We start from the raw sequence: 21,598 nt of genomic DNA on the forward strand, positions 1-21,598 counted from the left end.
CCAACCGGATGCAATAATTCCACTCTAAGCTTTATGTAACCCAAAGGGTTGGTGAGAGTTGCAATGCGTCATCTTTTGTCCAAAGGTGCAAAATTTGATCACCACTGAAAATGCTAAGGAACACTGATACTTCAAAAACTTATCAGTCTTTACCGTTTAAAGCTCAAACTCATGCAAATGGTACTATTAAATCAAGAAATAATTGCTTTTTATTTACTTTGTTATTTTTCAGCACGCTCTATCCACGGTTGGGAAACGGTCGCAATGTTGCCGACAAAAAGTGTTGCTACCGGTAAGGTCGCAGTACATCAATCTTTTGCACATCGTGATATTTGATGTAACCTAAGTTGATAACTATGTCGAACAGGTGCCAAATATTTACACTGTTCCAAATTTCAAAATTAAAATGTAAGCAAGATTAGAGTGTTGAAACGTTGTCATGTTTTTAAACCTTAATTACTGATGAGCAGCAAACAGCATAAAACCTGAACAGACTGCGAGTTACTTGCAGGCTGCTCTGGTTTTATGCTGGTTGCAAAAGCCATTTTCATTTTGCTTCTTATGGGGGGAAAGGCTAAACACTAGCACCAGAGCACAAAACTTACTCCAAGAAACATCAAAATAGGAAGATTTAAAACAAGCAATTATGTTTTATTGTTCATAAACAATCTTCCCTGCCAGATGCCAACTATTATTACATGGTACTGAGGCATTGTTGAGGATGCCAAGCTATCAGGAGGCAAAGACCCATGAAATATCAGAGAGTAGAGTGTGGATTTCAGCATACTTGGGAAAGATTTAGTGGGAAATAACATGGTGGGCTTAATGCATGTGTGTAAAGTGCACTTTCCACTTATATGCATATATTTGTGTAAGTCTCTTCAAAAACAAAAATTTAGTCTCTGCAGAACCTATTTTCCCTGATAAGCCTGTGCAAGTTATAAGTAATATTGCGGCACCCTTCTTTTTCATCCTGGTAAAATATCCCTCACAAAAATGAACTAAAATTGTAACAATGGTGCTATACAGCAAGGAACAACATGGCATTAGGTTCTACATCAGATTGCCTTTCTTCAGTTGCATGTGTTGTTGATAAATGGTGGGTGTAGGCAAACAATTTACAATGAAATCAAAGACACATCATCTGTCTGTTGAACCAAGAATAAAAGAGATAGCTGAAAGGCTCCAGGTCTCCAATATCAAGGAAACATGACTTGAGGGGAAACCTGCAATCACAAGAGCAACAAATAGTCTCTTAGATCACAGCAGGCCTGTAATGTCTGTGTTAGCTGGCAGGGATTATTCCGCTAGGAATTGTGATTGATGATCGCTGGGTATTCAGTGCGGTGCAGCAGGAAAAATACAACAGCATGCTAACTATGAAGTTTGCTGGTTTGATCTCCGAGTTAACAGCATTCCTGATTCTAGCTTTTCAAAGTGTGTTTTGTAATACAGATTGAAAAAGATTGCTTAAAAGAATTTAGCTATTCTTTTGAGTTAAGAAACAGATCATTTTTACAGTTTTATTATCCAATTTAGTGGTATGTGCTAGTGAAAATATTATTTGATTAGTTTAAACCTATTTATTTCAGCTTGATTGCATCAACAGCCAAAGGCTAATTGAAATACTTTCAAGTTTATTTCCTGGGTAGAACCAGTACTTGTTGTCTTTGAGGGAGATCTAAACAACACTCTCAACAGTGGGATTGAACCCTTGACCTCCCCGTGGCTAGGCTGACACCATATCTGCTACACCATTGAACCCATGACCTCCCTGTGGCTAGGCTGACACCATATCTGCTACACCATTTCATCCTCATGAATGCTATTAAATAATCTTTGTAATAGTATTTAATTTTTAAATTATCTTAAGAATTTTAGTTCAGAACAAACAAAAAATCTTCATTTATTGTTTCGATAGACATTCCAGCAAGTCATCCTTGTCTTATGCATATTTCACAAGGTATTAAACCCTAATACTTTGAATTGACAGTTCAAAGGTAGGGATTCCAATCATTTTATGTTAATAGTAATTTAACTGGACCTCCCTTAATGGAAGTACTGTATTATCCCTCTTACAATTGCAATATAGCATGTGTTACGCATTGTAGGTGTATCTTAATTCTTATGGGCTGTATGTTCATTTACAACATTGTTTTTTCTTATACTATAACTACCATAGTTTTGCTGTAAACATTATTTGAGTCGGGCTCTGTGAAAATGGGGTTTATTGCATGTGCGTAAAGTGTCATCCCAGATTAGCCTGTGCAGTCCACACAGGCTAATCAGGGACAACACTTTCCACCTTAATGGGATTTTTGCTAAGAAGAGACTTTCTTTAAACAAAAATATTATAAAAGCGGAAAACGTCATCCCTGATTAGCCTGAGCTACTTTAAATAAAAAAACAGCAACATAAAATCAGAAAGAATCGTCCCTTATGAGCCTGTTTGTACTGCACAGGCTACTCCGAGATGACACTTTATGCACATCAATTAAACACCGTGTTCCCTGATCAAGGCTCATTTGGTATATTTTTGCATAAGATGTTCTGAGGGTTCTGAGAAAACTGGGCATAATGCACTTGCAGTCCGCACATGCTAATCAGGGATGACACTTTCTGCCTGAATGGGATTTTTGCTAAGAAGAGACTTAATTACACAGCAAGCTTTTTGTAACAATTAGTTTTTTCCCTTAGAACTATTTTGTCAATTAGTTTTTTACAATTTGATCAAAACATACATATATTTCTGGTTCAAATTAGCGCTTCATTTTTGGATATTGGTAATTCTCAGCAATTCTTATTCCAATTAAGTCATTATAAATTCACGCTGACAATGGTTGTTTTTGGATATAAGTACTTATTGTACATTGACAAATGGATGATGGAGTCATTTGTTTGAACCAGTTTCAACACTCCTGCCTTTCAGTCTCAGAGCTCACCTACATTGCCAAACCCTCTCCATCAACAACAAACCAGTAGAAATCACAATGTTGTTAGTTTTTGAGACACGGAATCGCAGCGTTGTTTTGAGCCTAGTATTAAAGAATCTGTCACCACCTGCGCTATTTAATGTGATAGTATACTCTTTACAATGTCTTTTCCTGAGGGTTTGGGTCTCGTAACGATTTGTAAAATATTGGGCGCGCACGCCGTTTATGAAAGTTTCCAAACCCGACCGCGTTTAACAGAGAAGCTTTTCCCGAACTTATTTCGGCGGAAGTAACTTTATATTTACACCAGCCTAAAACGGTGTCTATATGAACTAATTGAAAAACTTAAAGGTTACAATACACTAATTATCATTAAACGCGATACAGCGGAAAACAGAATAACTTAAACGACAAAGAATAGATTTTAATTTGTTTTCCATTTGCACTATCGTTTTCTGTACGATTGATTTTTAATTTCAATTCGTTTTCTGTAGAATACAAATCGTAAAAATGATAAAACAAACCTTATCTGTTGCCCTGGACTGCACAGACTAATCTGGAATGAGCTTTTACGCACATGCATTATGCCCAGTTTTCTCAGAACATGATTCATTTTAACAAAATTAATGCAATTCTAAAAAGAAGAGGCAAAATCGTTTTTCTGAAATTTGTCTGAATCATGAATTCCTTGTAGCTACCACAAATCTTGACTATTCCATTACATTCTGTGAGTGAAAAGCTCTATTAATAAGGCTTGGCTTAAGAGCTAATTTTCTTTGCTCATCCACATAACCAAAATGACTCCTAGTCCTAGGTATTAAAATCCATGTGTTTGAAATTAACAATACTTCTTCTTTCATCTCATTCATTCTCAATATTTTGTATATAGTGCATTTGTATAAAGCAAGAGAGCCTATACTGTGAAACCATTAGATTTTGTCGGCATGAAATATTGTCTTTTATCAAAAAATGACTAGTTTGTTGGCACTGCTGTTCGCGGATTTCTAGTCTGTTCAGGCTTTATGATGTTTGCTGCTCATCAGTATCTAAAGGTTGGAAATGAAGCCTTTAAAACATGATTTTATTAAAAAATAATTAATTTTATTAGATTTTCTAATGGACTACAAATGCATCAAAGTGCGTTTATAAGGGGTTAAGGTTTAAATTCGTCAATCAGCCTACTGATGAAATAACCCAAAATTAATGTCTGGCGAGTTATAATGGTGTCAGAGTATGCCCCGGGTATAATGGTGTCAGAGTATGGCCCGGGTATAATGGTGTCAGAGTATGCCCCAGGTATAATGGTGTCAGAGTATGCCCCGGGTATAATGGTGTCCGAGTATGCCCCGGGTATAATGGTGTCAGAGTATGCCCCGGGTATAATGGTGTCAGAGTATGCCCCGGGTATAATGGTGTCAGAGTATTCCCCGGGTCTTTCACCAGAGACATGAGAAGCAAAATTGGTAAGGTTAGGAAAATATCAATTAAAAGAATCGATGTATACTTTAAAACATGAGTTGAGTGTTTATTATAATAATTAAGAAATCATATAAAGTTGTATATCAGATAATCATTGATTTAGAGTATCAATATTTTTATGGACAGTCATGGGTGAAACATTATTGGAAATACATTACGGGCACCGTGTACTTAAACAAACTCCACTCGCCGCTGTGTTCATCTCACTGTGTTCGTTTACCAAATGAGGTGTTCAGATCAAATATCGCGGGGGCCGTTTTCCATAAGGCGAAAACCGTAAATCACCGCGGACCCATAATACCTACCACAGTGTTCATCGTGTTCTCTAAAAAAAAAAAAATTGAACATTAACGTATTGTATTGATCTTTTTCATTTAAAAGTGTTAATATTGACAACAAAAGTAAAGTATCAAATGAATATCGGCATATGTTTGAACTTTCTATTTAAAGATTTGATGAAATAAGCGTCCAATCGGGACAAGGATATTCCAACATACGCAAATCACTTAACTTGTAAGCGCGCATCGTGTACAGTTCATGTTCTGTTAAAAATTGTAGCCGTAAATAAATACATGTATATGCCCATGATATTTTCGTGTCCAGTTTTTGTCTTGACAAAAAGCGTGCAAAAATAGGCGTGGTGTATTAATTAATACACAAAAAACTGCGAAGAGCAGACAACAATCAACATTGTAAAAGCTTCGTACCTCTAGTGAATTTAAGTATCAGGGTATCTCGCAAATTATTTGGAATTGACATTCCCTCAGCCAAAAATAAAAGGCAACAAGGGACAAAATTGTCACAAAACCAGGTTTTCATTGTGAAAAAAAATCTGATAAAGGGAGAAAACTCAAACTGAACTTTTGAAATGAACAAACAAAATTAACCCCCTTTGTAAGTTTGTTTTTAAAAAAAATCTATTTTTAGTCGTGGCGACCTTGACATTGGAGATATTGACGTGATTCTTTCGTGCGACACACCGTCCCATGATGGTGAACAAATGTGCCAAATGATTTTAAAATCTCACAATGAATGACATAGTTATGGCCAGGACAAGCTCATTTATGGCCATTTTTGACCTATGAACTCAAAGTGTGACCTTGACCTTGGAGATATCGATGTAATTATTTCGCGCGACACACCGTCTAATGATGGTGAACAAATGTGCCAAATGATTTTAAAATCTGACAATGAACGACATAGTTATGGCCCGGACAAGCTTGTTCCACCCGCCAGCCAGCCAGCCAGCCAGCCAGCCCGCCCGCCCGCCCGCATTCGCCAATCTAATAACCAGTTTTTTCCTTCGGAAAACCTGGTTAATAAAAATGCTGTGTCATTATCATCTTTTAGTTCGTTCAATATTGCAACAATTATTGTACTGTATATGATTGCACACAAAGTGACGTGTACAGTTCATGAATATTCTTTTACAACGACCAATTAACAGCTTCATCTATATTAAGATTTCATTCAACATGTATAAGTCATTTTCTGAAAATCCGGAGAAAGTTGAAGCGATTTTCGAAAACAAACCAACGTTTTTTAATTTAATTTGTCATAATTATTTATAGTTTGTGTCGTCTATGTACGTTTGTTTGGTTCTTATTTGTTTTAAGCAAATCTTATGAAAATAAATATCATAATTGTTAATGTTTAAAGCATGTCCCGTTTCCAAGATCATATACGAAAATTACTTCGATTAATTACTGACATGTTCAATCATTGTTTTGACAGACGACACGTGCTTATCTAAAGCAGGTATGTGTATTAACAATAATAATACACATACCTGTCTAAAGTTTGTGTTTCGTAATACATAGAATATTGGATTTTGGGTGCTTGATTGGGAAATAAAACAAAGATGCAGTTGGGCAGTTTTCTATAGGCCTCTTGTACTGACCAACATAATAATTAATAGTGCACATGCTTACATCTATTTAACATTTAGGGATAAGAAACACCGGTTCTATACACTTCGGAAGAAAGTCATCGCGGTGATCACGGGTGTTCCCGTGTGTTTCCCGTTAACGATAGCGTGCAATCGCAGCGATTTCGGGTGTTCACTAAACACAGCGGTCAGTAGCGTGTCCGCCCCCCGTGAAATGTCACCCATCGGGAAAAGTGAACACCGCGGACAGGCGTTTTTGTTTAAGTGCACGGTGCCTGTTCTGTACCTACTTGCCCATATAAAGTCATTTCTTGTCCCCAGCCTTGTTCTATTTCAGAGTTGCCCATGTACAATTTTCTGTATTTCCCAAGTATTTCAAGACAAAGACACATGCCCTGTCAAGTTGACGTTTTTTTAAGTTTTTTTCCCCAGCTTTTTTGTGTTTTTCATGTGAAAAATGCACTTGCCCTGTCATTCTAGCATTTTAAGAATTGTAAACCTCTGCTAGGAATTGTTCAATAGGGGCATTAAATTGTTATATATCTATTAATTTTTTTAGCTACATATTAGAGTTAGTTATTGCAGTAATAATTATTTCTATTTCCAATGTGAAGGAATTAAAGGATGTGATTGTTAACCTGAGTGATTTGATGACAAGCATTGGAACAAATATTTAATATTTGTCATAATTGATAATTGTTGCATATGAAATTTTACAGTTTGCAGTTGTGTGCACTGCCCTCACCTTGGTTACGATCTCCCTCTGCGACTTCTCATCTTGAAAGTACTTCACCTGGATACCCGCAGAAAACAGCTTACTGAAACACAAACATGGACGGTCATTGGTGAATACAAATGAGCCCCATTCTGTGAAAACAGGGTTTATTCATGTACGTAAAAAGTCATCCTAGATTAGCCTCTGCCTAGGCATAGGCTACTCAGGGACTACACTTCTCTGCCAAGGCACAGGCTACTCAGGGACTACACTTCTCTGCCTAGGCATAGGCTACTCAGGGACTACACTCTGCCAAGGCATAGGCTACTCAGGGACTACACTCTGCCTAGGCATAGGCTACTCAGGGACTACACTTCTCTGCCTAGGCATAGGCTACTCAGGGACTACACTCTGCCTAGGCATAGGCTACTCAGGGACTACACTTCTCTGCCTAGGCATAGGCTACTCAGGGACTACACTTCTCTGCCAAGGCATAGGCTACTCAGGGACTACACTCTGCCTAGGCATAGGCTACTCAGGGACTACACTTCTCTGCCTAGGCATAGGCTACTCAGGGACTACACTTCTCTGCCTAGGCATAGGCTACTCAGGGACTACACTTCTCTGCCTAGGCATAGGCTACTCAGGGACTACACTTTTTTACCTAAACTAGATTTTTGCTTAGAGGATTTACTTCTTTTTAACAAAAAGTTCCATTCAAACGCAAAGTGTCATCCCTGCTTAGCCTGTATTGACTGCACAGGCTAGTCTGGAATGACACATTGCGCAAATGCATTAGACCCCGTTTTGCTAGAGCACGGCTTATATCCATGAACTGCATGAATCAACAAGATGTGTTTGTGAAACACAATGTCCCCCTATATGATGTTTGACCTTGTAGGATGACCTTGACATTGTGAAGGATGACCTTGACCTTGACCTTTCACCACTCAAAATGTGCAGCTCCATGAGATACACATGCATGCCAAATATCAAGTTGCTATCTTCAATATTGCAAAAGTATTTATAAAATAAGCGATTAGGGCCACATTTATTTGACCTCTGACCTTGAAGGATGACCTTGACCTTGACCTTTCACAACTCAAAATGTGCAGCTCCATGAGATACACATGCATGCCAAATATCAAGTTGCTATCATCAATATTGCAAAAGTATTTATAAAATGAGCGATTTTGGCCACATATATTTGACCTCTGACCTTGAAGGATGACCTTGACCTTTCACCACTCAAAATGTGCAGCTTCATGAGATACACATGCATGCCAAATATGAAGTTGCTATCTTCAATATAGCAAAAGTTATTGCAAAATGTTAAAGTTGGCGCAAACAGACAGACCAACAGACCAACAGACAGACCAACAGACAAGGCAAAAACAATATGTCCCCCACTACTATAGTGGGGGACATAAAAAGGTGCATCATAAATGCATCAATACAATACAATTTAGTTGATGGTACGTAATACAGATATTGAAATCCATGCAGAAAATACTAATTATATATATCATCCCCAATTTATGTTTTCCAAAAAGTTAATTCCTTGTTTCATAAGCATCTTGTTATGAAATGTTCAAATTTTCCTTAGAAAATAATTCAACCAACAACAACAACAAACATGGGTTAATATACATGTAGTATTAAAAAATTATATCTTAAGGTCCTCTTTTACTACTGTAACAGCTGTACTCAGATGTTCTATTGGGGGCTTAAGATAACCAAACTGTTCACTATGACCATAAGTTGGGCAACAAATTATGGAAAGTTAGCTGGCACAGATGGGGAGGCTTTGTTTGCCACTCTGTGAAATGATGCAACTGCCATGCACAACAAGAAAATAATCAATATGTCTGTACACTTCGAAAATCAAAGTGGTTACAGACTGCACACTGATGATTTAATGTTTGAAGAAGCGAACATCAGTATGGTTGAATGGTTGTCAAATGTAGAATTTGGGGAGAAACTGTAATTGTTGTATGTACTCAACATTTACCTATCAGATATTATAGTTCATTAATAAGCCTGTCATGGCTGTGAAGCACGTGGTTCATAGATTGTCCCAATCAGTCCAACATGACATAATATGGTGTGTCATCAGCCTGTGAAACCATACATGTAGCACATCATGCCCAGGCAACCATAGCAGGCTACCGGTACCCACTATTTATGTCACATCAGGGCTTAGATCTGTCTGTGTTGATTTTGAAGATTAACTCTTAATGCTGCATTTCTTGCTCAGATAAAATCTCTGTTTTTCTTGATTTATTTAGACAATTTTAATCACATTGTGTTCTTATCTCAAGATTTGTTGCCTATGTTTTAATAAAGTGTTAGCAAACAGAGAAATCATTACAGGTATCAAGATGAAGTGGGGATTAGAAATTAGGGGATAATGCTACATTTTAATTAGATTCAAGTACACATAAGTGGGCCTTCAAAATGGAAATCTCTGGAAATCGAAGTATGCAACAAACATTTCAACTGACAAAGTACAGAAAATAAATGCATAACATGTATTGTACACACACAACAGGGAGAAACTGTTTCATAACAGGCAACTCTGAAATGTTCAAATCCATATGTTTGGTATTTTGCCAAGACTCTTAAGTCTTGGGGGAAGAATTACCTCATAAACTCTCAGACAAAACGCCTGGAAAACATATTACCAATAAAAACTCTGGCTTCGCTCATTTTTTAAACAATATCTTCTCCCAAAAATTCCAAATAACTTGCTTGTAAAATATGAAGAGCTCTTGTGTGTATTAGGACTTCCTCCATCATTCAATCAGTCTCAGACATTTAGTATATTATAACCTCAACCCAGTGAAATGGCATTTATGTAATTGTTAATTGTCTTCCATTATTTTTAAACAAAATACTTAAATAAAAGAGTGTTTTTTAATTTCAAGCATTATTTGTTGTTATCATGTTAGAAATATTGAATGCAGTTTAATCAAATAATCAAAGATAAAAGTATCAATAGAAAGTTAATGTAATTATTCAGGTATATGACTCACAATAGATCTAGCAAAAGTCGAGAAATCAATATCAATTATTTAGTGTTCATGACTTTCATTCTATGATCACAATAATAACACACATATCGTGGCATACATGTATTAAACCAATTAATGAAAAACTGAAAAACATGAAAGTGACAGAAGAAAACCTGTTAACTTGAAAATGAAAGGGAATGGGAATATTCTACTTAAAAGAAAATAAGTGACAAATAATTGAAGTATCTAATTTCTTTTTAAGTTTACAGCAAGTGCATAATTTCTGTGTAATTGAAACAGGATAATTACTAGATAGGGCTCACCTTGCAAAATTTGATATCTCAATGTTTGACAAGAGTGTTTACTTGGGTAAAAGACTGCACATACATGTACAAGACAATGTGCATTCAACTAAAGTGCGATTACAGAACATCAAAGAAATCCTATTGTATCAATTGCATGTTTAACACATAAAATAAAGTGCACCTTAAAAAGCATTATAAACGAAATTACAGGATAAGGCAAGGTAATGGAGTATTTGACAAATATTTAAAATGCCCTTTCCACACTCCAAATTCACACAGATCTGTGAATACTCAACACCTTCTTAAAATGAAAGAAATAAAAAATTATTTACATAGAAAATGAGCTGAAAAGTAGTGCATTTCAACGTCATGCCAGAAATTATTACAGTAAAATTCAAATCACAAATTCGCAACTTAACAAAATAATAATAACACCTGGATCTGGCAAGTAAAAGTGTCTTTGATGCGGGAGTATTTTAGATTCTATACAAAAAGAGCCTTGCTCTGGGAAAATGGGGCTTAATGCTCGTGCCAAGAGTAATCCTAGATGAGCCTGTGCAGTCTGCACAGGCTAATCAGGGATGACACTTTCTGTCTAAGCTGGATTTTCGCTAAAAATATACTTCCTTTAAATGAAAACACATATAAAAGCAGAAAGAGTCGCCCCTGATAAGCCTGTCCTGCTACACAGGCATCTGGGACAACATGTCCTGCTACACAGGCATCTGGGACAACATGTCCTGCTACACAGGCATCTGGGACAACATGTCCTGCTACACAGGCATCTGGGACAACATGTCCTGCTACACAGGCATCTGGGACAACATGTCCTGCTACACAGGCATCTGGGACAACATGTCCTGCTACACAGGCATCTGAGACAACATGTCCTGCTACACAGGCATCTGGGACAACATGTCCTGCTACACAGGCATCTGGGACAACATGTCCTGCTACACAGGCATCTGGGACAACATGTCCTGCTACACAGGCATCTGAGACAACATGTCCTGCTACACAGGCATCTGGGACAACATGTCCTGCTACACAGGCATCTGGGACAACATGTCCTGCTACACAGGCATCTGGGACAACATGTCCTGCTACACAGGCATCTGGGACAACATGTCCTGCTACACAGGCATCTGAGACAACATGTCCTGCTACACAGGCATCTGAGACAACATGTCCTGCTACACAGGCATCTGGGACAACATGTCCTGCTACACAGGCATCTGGGACAACATGTCCTGCTACACAGGCATCTGGGACAACATGTCCTGCTACACAGGCATCTGGGACAACATGTCCTGCTACACAGGCATCTGAGACAACATGTCCTGCTACACAGGCATCTGGGACAACACTTTATGCCCACGCAGCCTGTCCTGCTACACAGGCATCTGGGACAACACTTTATGCACACGCAGCCTGTCCTGCTACACAGGCATCTGGGACAACACTTTATGCACACGCAGCCTGTCCTGCTACACAGGCATCTGGGACAACACTTCATGCACACGCATTCAGACCAGTTTTCTGAGAATAAGGCTCAAATCTTAAGTCTGCGGGATTACAAACATTACATTTAAATGACAAAGTATGGGAGCAGACAAGAATGTTTTGTCAGCAAATGCTGTAAATTACATAATTATATTGATGAAATATTTTATATTCAGCATGAAAAACAGAAAACAAATACCCACAATGAACTGTTTTATCAATTATTTAAAACTGAAGATTCAAATTGAAAAAGAAATAGCCCTAAACAATGATACACTTTATATATTTGAACAAAAATGGAAACACATTAAAATTTCATAAACAAGTCTAATATGCTTTCTACCCACTTTATGCAACCCATCCTTATTCATAACTATTATATTGTTTTTATTTTTTTCTCAAAAAACACCTATCACAAACAACCAAAGAAATACATACATATTAAACTTTTTTTAACCAAAAGGAAACCACAAGGTAAAAAAATATATATCAGCATATATTGTATAACATGTTTTGAACATTACCGTATTTTACCATGTATAGCGCGCTCCCATGTATAACGCGCATGCGATTTTTTAAAGCCAAAATGGAGAAAAAAAAGAATTTAAGACCCAAAACCTGAAAATTGGGCCGAAAATGGCCACCATTCTTATATTGCGCAATCATTTAATCTAAGTTTTTCGGGCGCTTAATTTTTTGTTTTAAAGTAGGGAGCGTTTAAACGATCCGGAGCATGGGTTGCATAGCACTATATTTTCGACAATTTTTAAGATTATTCTCTCGAGAACACCGTATATGTCCTTATTGCCGCGCACTGCGCGTGTTTTTTCGAGACCCCTGCGCGTTAAATTCGACCACTATTACCTATTCCTCACATTTGAACAGTGTAATATTTTCATTACCTGCCGCTCACAACATCGTATGACATAGTCTTCTGCAGACCCGCAACATCGCAATGTCCAATTTTACGCAAATCGTTCGTGGATCCCATTTTGTTTCTCATCAACTTAAAATATTTCCCCATTAAGAGATGCTCCCCCATTAAATCCAGTTTGACCCGGTTTTTTCGCGCCTTCACTGCGTCTGGTTGATTAGTATTTATAGTGAGACAAACAATACCCCCGAACGTTCAATTCCATACAGTTGGCGTTATCGGCGTAAAGCCCTTAGACAAATATCATTTGTTTGTCTCTATTGAAAGAAAATAAAACGAGTCTATATCTCTATTGTTGGTTTGTAACCTACGTAGTATACTCGCACGGTAGCATATTATATGCAGAGATTGGAAAATCATTGATAATGTATTCGTCTTTTCCATGCTTAGGGTCGAGTAATTTCGGCAAATCGGAACTCAACTTTCGTAAAACACTTGCTCAATAAACCGTTAAACTCCACCTCCGTTCTTTGCAAAAGGTTTGAAGGCGGAGCTTTGCACGTGCTAGTATTTAATTGGACGATTGCCATTGAGGAACAAACACACGATTGGTTAGGCATGATTGCTAGACAAAGGAAGCCAATTTTGTCGGCGAGAAACTTGTCGCTTTATTGCTTCAGACAGGAAGCGGCTTTCCTTTGATGACGTCAAACTGTTAATTCACATAGAGTGCAAATTTACGGAATTGCTAACATTAAACTTTGGATTAAATTATCAAAATAAAGCAAAAGCGAAGTTGAGAAATATGAGAAATAATTAGCGTCAGTTCAAATAAGACGTTTTGCGTTGTAAATCAATGAGTTTTCATGACAACAAAAACTTAAACAAACAATACCGCGACGACACGGGGATCGATATACCTCGATTTTGTTTTATAAACAATCAATGAAGAAGTGTGAAAACACCAACAAACACATTTTTTTCATCTTTTAATTTTTGTCAAAACTGTTACTACCTCGTTCATTCCTACCCTTTCCCGCTATTTGTTGTTTTGACAACGGCCCCTTCAGTCTATAACATTATAGGGTGTAGTTTTCTGCAATAAAAAAATGGCGGCAATTGTGAAGATTTACGATTGTGAAATGGATTTTTTGCAATTTAGCAACCAGAAAAGCGTTGTGTCAATGTATTACGCGCACTGAATTTTTATTTTGAAATTTGAAGGTAAAAAACTGCGCGCTATGCATGGTAAAATACGGTATTGCTGCTACATGGTATCACTTTGTTTTATGACCAAATACATGTATACATTGTATGTGTTATATTGAATAAAAAAAAAGAAAATAATGTTTTGTCATTTTGGAAATACAAATAACAAGTGATGGCATTTCTAATAGCAACTTACTCATTTCTCTGTAATTTTAACTTGTGCTTCTTTTTGTCAATAACTATCTGAAATGTCACTTGCTCTGCATGCTCATAGATTCCCTGTAAAAAAAAGATAGGATGAAAAGTATGAACTCTACAAATAAGAACAACGAATTGAAATAAATGGCAATTCATCCTATTCTACTATCCAAAATGATATGAAATCACTGGAACTATGGTTGTTGTGTTGTAGTGGAAATAAAGGCCCTCCTATTGTTGGGGAGGTTATTGGCTAATTACTCCAAAAGTATTACCCAGACCTGTCTGGATTGACATCCAGAATATATTCTATGAAGGGAATAGACTCAAGATTGTCTCAAAAGACATTTATGCATATAATCTAAAATAAGAGGTTGAAAAATCACCGCACACCCCCACAAACACTGCTTTGTCACCTCTAGTCAAGGGCAAACATCCCCAGAAAGTGCGGGTCATTGGTCATGGTGATGACATAATTTAATTTAAATCTAAAGAAATGTAGAAATAGTTTGCTCTACAAACTGATAACAGTTTATGCTTACAAACTATAAACAAAATATCATCCAGACAAACTTTAGGAGCGACTCCAATATCAGCGCTTCCGTTAGTGGACGTCCGGGCGTAAATTACGCCCGAAAACGGCAGTCGTACGTCCATTATGCAAATGGTGGAAGTCCCTTGGACGTCCAATAATCCGCATGTACGCTATTTACTAATACACAACACGTACAAATGTCAACTGTAAATCGGGTTATTCTGACCGTTATCTCCGCCCAAGAGCTACTGTTTTCAATGAAATTCTCAGCGAGTGGCCAATATTGATTTTTCCAGCTGTCAATCAAAGTCTTCTTAGTAAGCGCACCAGCCAATCAGCGCTCAGGCAGCCGAATACACGCCGACCCCACGTGAAGCTGTATACAATATTAGCGACCTCTGCGTTACTAAGTTTTTATTCAGCAATCAAATATTTAAGTCCACGTTTTCCCTGAAGAAGAATGACGCGACGTTGTACATGAAGTCTAATTTTCGCATGATTTTCATCTGTACACGAAATACACGAGAAATGTTTATTTGTTGCCAGAATTTTCGTAACTTGGATAACATGTTTTTTATATGCATTTGAAAATAAGCAGTCTGCAAAATTAACCCATCGCCTGATTGCCAATGTGATGAAATCTCGGCTCTGGCAATAGCAAAAATCTGAAAACAGTTTGGAAATAAACCGACAAATAATCAATTCACGAAAATTTGTTTGCGTGCGCGATCATTTGAGAACAAATTCGGCATTTCGGAAATGTTCGTTCGGTACCGATTTTCCCCGGTATTTTATTAATTTCCGATTTGTTAGCAGATGGTACGGACATGGACTGCAATTGACGAAATATCTTCGCTAGTTTCAAAAAATCTTAAGTCAAATGTCCGCCATCTTGAAATATTTTAAGTGTCGATTAGCAAAGCAAAGTAGTGCAAAAGCATATTGTAAAGCAATATGTTAACCAAATTATATATTGATTACGTATTTAATGAGTAATTGGTTTTCATTTTCTGCAGTCAAACGATATGCACATATTATTTCATGTGCAAAACACGTACATTTTTTTCGGACAGTCGTTTTTGGATAAAGTATTTTTTGTCGATCATAAAGTACATATTACATTTTAATTTCAGTTGTTGATTTGTCATAATTACTTAATATGAACAGTGCTCTATGATCTCATATCGCATCACGTGATTAATTGGAATTGCCCCATCCCACAATTCAACTTGCATAAAATGGCGGACGATAGCGGATTGATTTAGATGGATTTGAAAATAGCAATCGTAATAATACTGGATTATCGGGTAATGGATAGAGTTGGAACATGTACGTATATTAAAATTCTATAATAAAAGTGGGACTTCAAAATTTACGTCTGGGACGTCCAAAATTTTAGGCTTGGAAGTCAGGACTTCCAACTTTTAGAAGCTAACGGAAGCGCTGCAATATGTCTTAATGTATGTGCCTAAAATGACTTGTCTCAGATAAGCCTGTGCACTCCACATAGGCAAATCAGGGCTGACACTTTCCGCCTAACTAAACTTTCATTAGGAAGAGACTTTTTTTCAACAACAAAAATCCATAAAAGCAGAATTCGCATCCATGATTAGCCTGAGCGGACTTCACAGGCGAGTCTGAGATCCATGATTAGCCTGAGCGGACTTCACAGGCGAGTCTGAGATCCATGATTAGCCTGAGCGGACTTCACAGGCGAGTCTGAGATCCATGATTAGCCTGAGCGGACTTCACAGGCGAGTCTGAGATCCATGATTAGCCTGAGCGGACTTCACAGGCGAGTCTGAGATCCATGATTAGCCTGAGCGGACTTCACTGGCGAGTCTGAGATCCATGATTAGCCTGAGCGGACTTCACTGGCGAGTCTGAGATCCATGATTAGCCTGAGCGGACTTCACAGGCGAGTCTGAGATCCATGATTAGCCTGAGCGGACTTCACTGGCGAGTCTGAGATCCATGATTAGCCTGAGCGGACTTCACTGGCGAGTCTGAGATCCATGATTAGCCTGAGCGGACTTCACTGGCGAGTCTGAGATCCATGATTAGCCTGAGCGGACTTCACTGGCGAGTCTGAGATCCATGATTAGCCTGAGCGGACTTCACAGGCGAGTCTGAGATCCATGATTAGCCTGAGCGGACTTCACTGGCGAGTCTGAGATCCATGATTAGCCTGAGCGGACTTCACAGGCGAGTCTGAGATCCATGATTAGCCTGAGCGGACTTCACAGGCGAGTCTGAGATCCATGATTAGCCTGAGCGGACTTCACTGGCGAGTCTGAGATCCATGATTAGCCTGAGCGGACTTCACTGGCGAGTCTGAGATCCATGATTAGCCTGAGCGGACTTCACAGGCGAGTCTGAGATCCATGATTAGCCTGAGCGGACTTCACTGGCGAGTCTGAGATCCATGATTAGCCTGAGCGGACTTCACTGGCGAGTCTGAGATCCATGATTAGCCTGAGCGGACTTCACTGGCGAGTCTGAGATCCATGATTAGCCTGAGCGGACTTCACTGGCGAGTCTGAGATCCATGATTAGCCTGAGCGGACTTCACAGGCGAGTCTGAGATCCATGATTAGCCTGAGCGGACTTCACTGGCGAGTCTGAGATCCATGATTAGCCTGAGCGGACTTCACAGGCGAGTCTGAGATCCATGATTAGCCTGAGCGGACTTCACAGGCGAGTCTGAGATCCATGATTAGCCTGAGCGGACTTCACTGGCGAGTCTGAGATCCATGATTAGCCTGAGCGGACTTCACTGGCGAGTCTGAGATCCATGATTAGCCTGAGCGGACTTCACTGGCGAGTCTGAGATCCATGATTAGCCTGAGCGGACTTCACTGGCGAGTCTGAGATCCATGATTAGCCTGAGCGGACTTCACAGGCGAGTCTGAGATCCATGATTAGCCTGAGCGGACTTCACTGGCGAGTCTGAGACAACACTTAATGCACATGCATGAAACCCGGTTTTCTGAGAACAGGCTCTAATAAACAGAAGAACACAAGAGCAACACATCACAAGTTCAGTGCTCACATGGTGAGGAAGCTGTCGTTCACGCGTGTCCACTGGTTCCAGGCTCTGTCGCACGACCTGCTTGGGGTTCACGATGTGGAACGGTTTGGGAACCGTGCTAAACAGGAACTGGTTGAACGGGTGCTTCCGCAGCAGGCTTGACACATCTAACTCTGAAAACAGACATATGGTGTATATGTAGAAAAAAATCTCTTGAGCTTGGAACTTGAATCAGGGATGACACTTGACTTAAATTTCCACCTTAACTTTTTTTTGTTTAGAACAGACTTCCAGTAAACGAAAAATTCCATTAAAAGCAAAAAGTATTGGCTTTGAAAGTATGTTTTTACTGCAAGATTATGACATTAAACTTAAAATGAATATAAAACTATGCATTGCATGTCATTTTGAAAATTAGGAGTCACACAAATTATCCCCCCCCACCCTGTACTTGAAATGTTTAAGGATCATTTGTACATGTATTTGTTTCTGCATAGTTGTTAAATAGTTTGCAAATGTTGCTTTGCAAAAACTTATTAAGGGACATACAAAATAGAATATGTATGACATAAAAAAAAGTTTCTTGGTTACATGAATAGGAGCCAAAATAATGCACTGTGATTATTTGAGAACACTTCAAAATACTTGCATCAAAAAGCGGACATCAGAACCTTCAATAGAAATCCCTAACACAGTTTTATGGTATATGGGTAAATCATTTATGGGATGCAATCCCTAACACAGTTTTATGGTATATGGGTAAATCATTTATGGGATGCAATCCCTAACACAGTTTTATGGTATATGGGTAAATCATTTATGGGATGCAATCCCTAACACAGTTTTATGGTATATGGGTAAATCATTTATGGGATGCAATCCCTAACACAGTTTTATGGTATATGGGTAAATCATTTATGGGATGCAATCCCTAACACAGTTTTATGGTATATGGGTAAATCATTTATGGGATGCAATCCCTAACACAGTTTTTTGGTTTATGGGTAAATCATTTATGGGATGCAATCCCTAACACAGTTTTATGGTATATGGGTAAATCATTTATGGGATGCAATCCCTAACCCAGTTTTATGGTATATGGGTAAATCATTTATGGGATGCAATCCCTAACACAGTTTTATGGTATACAGGGCTTTCCTTTGACCCGAGCTCCCGGGTTTTGACGCTTGAAAATTACAGAATACCCTAGTTTGACTCTTGAGAAAATTACGTCATGCGTCACATTTGACCCGTGGATGTACCGACTTGCGTCAAAGAGATCAAAAGTTATTAAGAGTAATCGATAATTGGCTTGGGGCGGAGTATCTTTTGGTAGATGCTAACCTATATCGCCCGTTTGAAGCACAAGTCCGCCCATTAGGCGGAGTTTTGCCCATTGAGAAATCTAATAATGACCAATTAAAACACTGCTGGTTCGATGACGCGTGTATCAACGTTCCATTATTTATCTGAGCGTTTGTTATCAGCTGTTTGCAGAAACGACATGTATTCAACCCACCAAAACAGAATGGACTCACCCGCGTCAGTTTTAATAATATCCAATATATAATTATAACATCCCTATCCACAATATTTTGAGAAATACTTCCACAATATGTCAGAATGTATTTCCAATGCTGAATACAGTGTACCCAACACTGTTTTATTCCATGTTTGCTCCGTTCAAAGACGCGCGAAAGTTATGCTGGCATAATTATGTACTGTCTACAAAGTAAATTTACATGCTTTGCATCAGAGTTGCTAATAATAACCATAGAACTGGTATAACTGACCGTGTGGCAAAGTGACAAATTTGGATGCTGCATCTGCTAATTGATTACAACATAGGTGTAATAATTGACCATTTGAGACGGCATAGAAAATTGGCGTGTTTGTCGCACGTCCTCGGTAAAGATGGCACATGAAATAATTAAATCCGGATTTGAGCCGTCCAGGGTCGATTTTGAGATGATAGGAAATCCAATTAGTTAGTTTAAGGAGGTATTTTGATGGTCAACGGCTGGCACTGACATGAGAAGTAACTGACGAAACATCTTTTTGTTTTGTTTTAAAACATCTTCGCTACTTTCCCAAAACCGTACCATTCTACGAACGTTGCTATAGTTGTCCGCCAACTATAAATTATCTATTAGCAAAGTAAAGCACTGCAATATCATACTTAAAACAATATGTCCACCGAATTATATACTAATTGCGTATTTGCTAGGTTACTTATTACTGCCTTTCATTTTCTGCAGACAAACAAAACACATATTTTATTTCATTCGCAAACGACGTATCTCTACCCGTTTTCGGATACAGTATGGTTCGTCGATTTTAATTTATTTCCAACGGTCTTTATAACATTTTTTATAGAATGACAAATACACATGCGGTGTTACGGATGGTCTGATTGATAAAATTTTGCATTGTACTCGCAAGAAATTGCACATAGAAAGAAAATAAAGAATAACAATAAGCAAGGGCTGGAGGGGCTCTGCCCTCTATTCCCTTTATCCTACGGTCTCTGAATCTCTGCTTAATTTTCCGTATTTCAAATTTGGGACAATTGACACCCCTGATATATATTACATGTATGTCACTACAAGTGCGAGTGTATTTTTCACAATGTTGGTCACAATGTATGTTTGCATTATCTCTTATATTGACTGGAATATATTAAGAAATAAATGTTTAGATATTTGTAAATTTGTTGCTTTATATATATATATATATCTCAGTAATTCGCTTTAAGTACAAAAGATCATTGACTCTCCTGCGTTATTATTATGACTCATACAAATTTGATTTTGACTCTTGAAAATTTGGTCCCAAGAGTCATTGACTCTTGAGATTGGAGGTCTAAGGAAAGCCCTGGTATATGGGTAAATCATTTATGGGATGCAATCCCTAACACAGTTTTATGGTATATGGGTAAATCATTTATGGGATGCAATCCCTAACACAGTTTTATGGTATATGGGTAAATCATTTATGGGATGCAATCCCTAACACAGTTTTATGGTATATGGGTAAATCATTTATGGGATGCAATCCCTAACACAGTTTTATGGTATATGGGTAAATCATTTATGGGATGCAATCCCTAACACAGTTTTATGGTATATGGGTAAATCATTTATGGGATGCAATCCCTAACACAGTTTTATGGTATATGGGTAAATCATTTATGGGATGCAATCCCTAACACAGTTTTATGGTACATGTATATGGGTAAATCATTTATGGGATGCAATCCCTAACACAGTTTTATGGTATATGGGTAAATCATTTATGGGATGCAATCCCTAACACAGTTTTATGGTATATGGGTAAATCATTTATGGGATGCAATTCCTAACACAGTTTTATGGTATATGGGTAAATCATTTATGGGATGCAATTTTATAAGAGGATGTCACCTTGAATAAAAATGTGTCATATTCAATGAATTCACAATAGATTTCAATAGAAGCAACAAATGTTCACAGGTGGTGGAACCAGGGAACAATGTCACACAGCAGTTTTCCTCACCACTTTGGAAATGGTACCAGTACCAGTCAAATTGTGAATATTAGCTTTGTTTCATCCAAATTGGGAAAATGATTAATTATGCTGAAAACTTCATTAAACATGTACAAATAATGAGTTGCACATAATCATCAATGTGGTTAGTGATTTTACAGCAAAATCCTGTTTCTATTAACACTAAACAATGAGTTTTTTCAACTAAACATTCTTTCAACTGAAGCTTTGCTTCAGTGTATCGACTGTCTAAATCGGGACTGTGGGCCTCAGGTTCTGTAGGATAACCTTCCTCTGACTGAACCAGGCTTGCGTCAGTAGACTTGACAGTCGATGAAATGTTGCTATAATAAAAATCGGACAAGTATGCACTGGACTCAATGTTTGAT

The 21,598-nt window shown here is 38.0% G+C and overlaps 1 protein-coding gene across 2 annotated transcripts in view; it reads right to left on the bottom strand.

The window, feature by feature from the left end:
- The window catches only part of LOC127841816 (disintegrin and metalloproteinase domain-containing protein unc-71-like), an 80,157-nt gene that overhangs the window by 50,660 nt on the left and 7,899 nt on the right, over nt 1–21,598 (bottom strand). For both annotated transcript variants that reach the window (XM_052370925.1, XM_052370924.1), the window contains exons 2-4: nt 17,706–17,857; nt 14,117–14,199; nt 7,046–7,118 (exon numbers count right to left, since the gene is read on the bottom strand). In XM_052370925.1, the coding sequence (XP_052226885.1) occupies nt 7,046–7,118; nt 14,117–14,199; nt 17,706–17,857 (308 nt within the window). The remainder of the gene's footprint in view (nt 1–7,045; nt 7,119–14,116; nt 14,200–17,705; nt 17,858–21,598) is intronic.

This window comes from Dreissena polymorpha, chromosome 8, assembly GCF_020536995.1.
Source record: "Dreissena polymorpha isolate Duluth1 chromosome 8, UMN_Dpol_1.0, whole genome shotgun sequence".
Lineage (NCBI taxonomy): Eukaryota > Metazoa > Mollusca > Bivalvia > Myida > Dreissenidae > Dreissena > Dreissena polymorpha.